This window comes from Nicotiana tabacum, chromosome 3, assembly GCF_000715075.1.
Source record: "Nicotiana tabacum cultivar K326 chromosome 3, ASM71507v2, whole genome shotgun sequence".
In the NCBI taxonomy this organism is placed as follows: domain Eukaryota; kingdom Viridiplantae; phylum Streptophyta; class Magnoliopsida; order Solanales; family Solanaceae; genus Nicotiana; species Nicotiana tabacum.
In genome coordinates this window covers 79,465,271-79,469,986 of record NC_134082.1, presented here as the reverse complement: position 1 = coordinate 79,469,986, position 4,716 = coordinate 79,465,271, and the positions used below count along the sequence as shown (strand labels likewise).

Below are 4,716 nucleotides of genomic sequence, written 5' to 3'. Positions count from 1 at the left end.
TTTTGGGGGGAGAGGGGTGGGGAGGAAGGAAATTCAGGTCAATAATGTCAGGTCTTATTCTAGTTCCAAATGCAGCTGTATTTGTCTCTCATAATCTAATAATTTGTTGCCAGTAAGAAGAAGCGTCTTATAGTCATCATATTTTGCTGCTATTGGCTGTTACAGTGTTACTTGCATTGTTTGGGAACGTACTAAAGTTTTATTTTCTTTTCACTTATCTTCGGTTTAAAATCAAATAGTATAGTTTAATCACTAGCCCATATATAAGTGGTTAGTTTGCATGCTAACTATTTCATCGAATACCTACTATATTTTAGTAAAGATGAGAAGATATAATCTAAAGTATCTTTTACTTTAGTCTTGCCGAGATTTAAATTTTAATTTCCCATGGTTTTTACCACACTGTGAAGCCACACCCTTAAATGCAATTGAACAAATTCATTCGTATTCCTTTGGAGAGAGGAAATTATTGAGCGTAAGCTAGTTAAAGTTGAAGAAAGAAAATAATATAAAACAAGAATGAACTGTATGAATAAATCTGTATGATGGCAGCAGAAATGGTATCTATAGGTAAAGAAAAGACAATGGTAATGTTAAAACGAAACTCCTAAGTTTCAAAAGTTTCACCTCCCCAATAATTTAATCATGTCCTTCAGACCTAAAAAGGGGAAGAAAGAAAATTCGAAAAAGAAGGCCAGATGCTCACGGCCTTTCACTATCGGAGTTGAATATCGTCATCTCCATCTCCATCTAAATCTGTCTTCTTTGTACGCTAGTTTACGCATCAGCCACAGAAAGAAATGTTAGAAGAAAGCTAGTTGCATAGCTGAATAAGTAAAAAAAATTAAGTTTTCACAATGTATAGTAGTAGCGTTTACACTATTTTAAAAGTTTGTCTGCAACAATAATTACCATGTAATTTTCATGGTAAACTTGATATGATAATTTCAAAATAAAATAAGTCACCTACTACAACGGTTAAATTGAGACGCTAATGTATGTATATAACTTAAATCTTTCGTATATACCTATAAAGATAAATGTAAATACCTACTTAATAAGCATTGTTGATAACCTAAAATATATCGTAAGTAACTTATTGCGATAACAAAATAAAATAAAATACTTTAATGGTGTAAAAGTTCTTTCCTAGCAATGTATCCAAGTTAATTATTTCTTGTTCTCTTAAAAGAACTCAACTTTACGGAGAGAATCATGTATACTTGGTAAGATATCTCCTTTCAAACACACCGCACGCTACTATTAACGTCAAAGTCAAAACTGTGTACGTAATTCAAGCATATAGACGTATGAGACGCAAAACCACTGTAATATGAAAAGACTTGAAGCTAACAGGAATCATTAATTAGTGAGGTGACATTATTATATAGTGAAAAATTTAGTAAAATCTAATTTAGAGTTTGACTTACATATACATAGTAGTAAGAAATTTTGTATTATTGCAACACTTGATAGCGTAATTGTTTTTACACTATCATGTTTATTAGTTAAACTCAATCTTTTAAGCTGTCTAACAAAGAAAAAGTACATATTTTACTTTCAACTAGAAGGGAAAAAGTGATTATCCCATAATTAGAAGAAGTATGCAAAAAAATTCAGGAAAAAATGTAACCAACCATCCCTCGGGGTAACCCAAAGTACTAGAAAGAGGAGCAATAAATGTAATAAAAGAGAGAGGAAAGAAAGAGATTTGAACGAGAAAGTTACCAAGATAATAAACTGTTGAAAGGAAAAAGCTTCAATGGCATGCAGTGAAGAAGTTAACAAGAAGGTCCAATGCTCCTTTCCTCTTCACTTTTGGCTCTCTGTTGCTGCTGTGGTGTCTGTGGCTGTTGCGGTAGCTGCTGCTGATGATTCTGCTGCTGCTGTTGTTGTTGGAGCAATTGATGCGGCTGAATTTGAACCTGTCCGCAATGTTCCTGCTGGGTTTGCTGAATCTGATAAGGATTGTCAAAGGAGCCCAAAGCCAATGAAGGTGATACAGAAGAACTCATTTGATGAAATCCGGTAGCAGTTACTGGGCCTGACAGACAAGAGAGGATTTAATCTTTATCAGATCAAAATTTCAAATTTTAACTTTTCTCGCATATATGATGGTAGTCATTTTCAACTAATATGTTTTCTTGAAAATTGGTTTTCATAGAGAATATTGTTTTTGAAACTATTTTCAGAAGTTTGTTTAGTGAATAGAAATTATTCTTACAAAAAACTTATCTTAACATTAGTAATAATATTCGGATATCACAGTATATTGATCAAATTTCACTAGTCCTATAGATTAGCAATGATATTTAAGTGTTTGTTTAAGCAACTAATATGAATTTAAAAGGTACTATATAATAGTTGTATGGAAAATGTGATTTTCGCCCACAAGTGAGAAAAGTCATTTTTCCTTTTTGTATTTTCTTTGGAAAACATTTCAAACACCAGAAAATGATTTCCTCGTTAAAAAATGTAGAAAATACTAACTTCTATCACACCAAACAAACCCTATATATGTCTAGAATAATTTTTAGGATTTACACACACATATTTACGTTATACATAATCCAGAGATAATTGAACCTATCCTTTAAACTTACAGCCGCCACTACCTGCAGAATCAAACCCACTGTTGAATTGTGGATGCTGCTGCTGTTGTGGTTGTTGTTCGTAAGTTCTCAACATTTCCTGTTGCTCCCTTGCCGCCATCGCTGCCGCAAATTGATGAGCTTCAATAACTTGCTGATGATTTTGCTGTTGTTGTTGTTGAGGATCACGCAACATTAACTGAGCACCATGTTGTTGTTGTTGTTGCATCCCTGTTGGCAATCCCAACATTGGCTGCATATTATAAGGCATCATGGTAGAAGAAGACGGATTATTCGGATGCTGTTGTATATACCCCGGGTGTTGAAGAATTGGCAACATTGCTGATGGACCAATGTAAGTTGCTAATTCTTTCTTAGCATTCAATAAATCATCTTGGACTTGCTTGAGCTTATGTTGAAGTACCGAAATTAGGCCAACACAACCATAAACTGGATCACGAAGGCGATACTCGGCTTCATAGGCGAGGGAATTTACAGCATCTTCACGTTGAGTAGCGTTTAATTCGTTGAGTAATTTAGCCACATTACTAGCCCCAAAAACCTTGTGAACATTGGCAAATTTCTGAGGTTGATCAGGTGGGAAGTATGGTGCAAAAACACATTCTTGAGTGCATTTTCGACGCAAGAATTTGCATGCTGCACACGGAGAGTTGGACGAGGACATCGTTGGCCTCCCTATTGTTGTAGACAAATGGCCCTTGCCTCTATAAGAACAAACAAATTATGAACCCTCAGAAAATTATACAAAATACATTTTACAGTAGATAAATAAATTGTAGTCGTTCAGATATTTTTACTCACAATAAATTATCAATAAACAATGGAGTAGGTAATAAATTTGTCTGTATTAAAGAATGCATGGTATTAAAGAAGCTGTTTCATTAATTTACAATTTTGGAGTAGAAAGGCATTAGAGTGTTATTGAAGCAAACATGGCAAGTAAATAAAACAATAATCTACATTGAATATAGAGGTCTTTTCATTTATTTATTCAAGGAAACTAGGGATGAGTGAAAATAGAAGCTGTGGGTGATTAATTAGTAACAAAAATTGCCGGCCAATTCTTCCTAAAAAGTAATACCAAAGTTCATACTCGATCCAATTCTCAGAATGAATAAAAGCAAAAGGGTAGATTTTTATGACACGTTTGCACCAAAAAAGAAAATAACATAAAAAAAGAAGAAAAAAGAAGTGGTTATGTAGAGAGACGGCGGTGAAGAGGAAATTACTTGCAGTTGTGGTTTAAGATCCCAAGTTAGTAAGTGAATCAAGATCTCTCTACATCAACGCAAAATTTATTGTGTTTCCTTATCAAATCAAACTTTTTCTCCAATTCACAAAGAGAACATGATAACAAACACAGAAATAAAGATCCAAAAAGCAAAAAGAGAGGAGAAGAGTTATAAAGAACACTAAGGATAATCTCACCTTGTGTTTTCGAAACTTCTATAGATCAAACCTCAAAATGAAGATGAAGATTAATTCATTCTTGGTTCATAGGAGGGAGTGGAGGGCTAGGGTTGCTGTGAGAAAGTTGTCGATCCGATCTTCAAGTTTTGACGATCCCAAAGGAAGAAGCAGCAGAAGAAAAGAACACAACAAAAAGAGAACACGTTTATTCTTAGTAGGTTTTATTATGAATATGAGACAGAGCTACAGAATTTGGAAGAGATTAAAAGGGAAGAGATATCTCATTACTATGGAGTACTATAGCCGACGTCATTTTTATTATATAGTGGGGTAAGCCTGTAATTTGATCCATTTCCGAGGGTCTAATGTGAAAAGTCGTAGCGTCCACGTAGAGAGAGGAAGAAACCTCCGTTATGAATTTCTATTCTAATATAACTAATGAATAAATGTGAATCTGAGTAGCCTCTTTGTCCCTAGACCAATTTTGTATTTCCATATGTACCCTTATTAAAAGTCAAAGGTAGGGTGTTCATAAAAATCCGAAAAATCAAACCAAACTGACCAAAAAAATCGATACTTTTTGGTTTGGTTTGGTTTTGGTTTTGAATTTTAAAAACCGATCAAATTTGATTTTATTTTGGTTTTAATAAAAAAAAAATCGAACCAAACCGACTATAGGAGTAACTATTTCAAA

At 33.8% G+C, this 4,716-nt stretch overlaps 1 protein-coding gene across 1 annotated transcript; it reads right to left on the bottom strand.

Moving 5' to 3' along the window:
• Nucleotides 1-516: 516 nt before the first annotated feature.
• LOC107820676 (LOB domain-containing protein 10-like) lies at nt 517-4,331 on the bottom strand. Its single transcript, XM_075249571.1, has 4 exons — nt 4,041-4,331; nt 2,616-3,316; nt 1,729-2,044; nt 517-772 (listed from the first exon to the last, which is right to left on the bottom strand). The coding sequence occupies exons 2-3, from the start codon at nt 3,274-3,276 to the stop codon at nt 1,782-1,784; spliced, it is 924 nt and encodes a 307-aa protein (XP_075105672.1). The 5' UTR covers nt 3,277-3,316; nt 4,041-4,331; the 3' UTR covers nt 517-772; nt 1,729-1,781.
• Between the last annotated feature and the right edge of the window lie 385 nt (nt 4,332-4,716).

Bases quoted from the DNA above. Each gene is read 5' to 3' on its own strand.
- LOC107820676 (XM_075249571.1), bottom strand. From the start codon at position 3,276: ATGTCCTCGTCCAACTCTCCGTGTGCAGCATGCAAATTCTTGCGTCGA. The intron at 2,045-2,615 runs GTAGTGGCGGCT...CTTGTCTGTCAG, and splicing joins CAGTGGGTTTGATTCTGCAG to GCCCAGTAACTGCTACCGGA.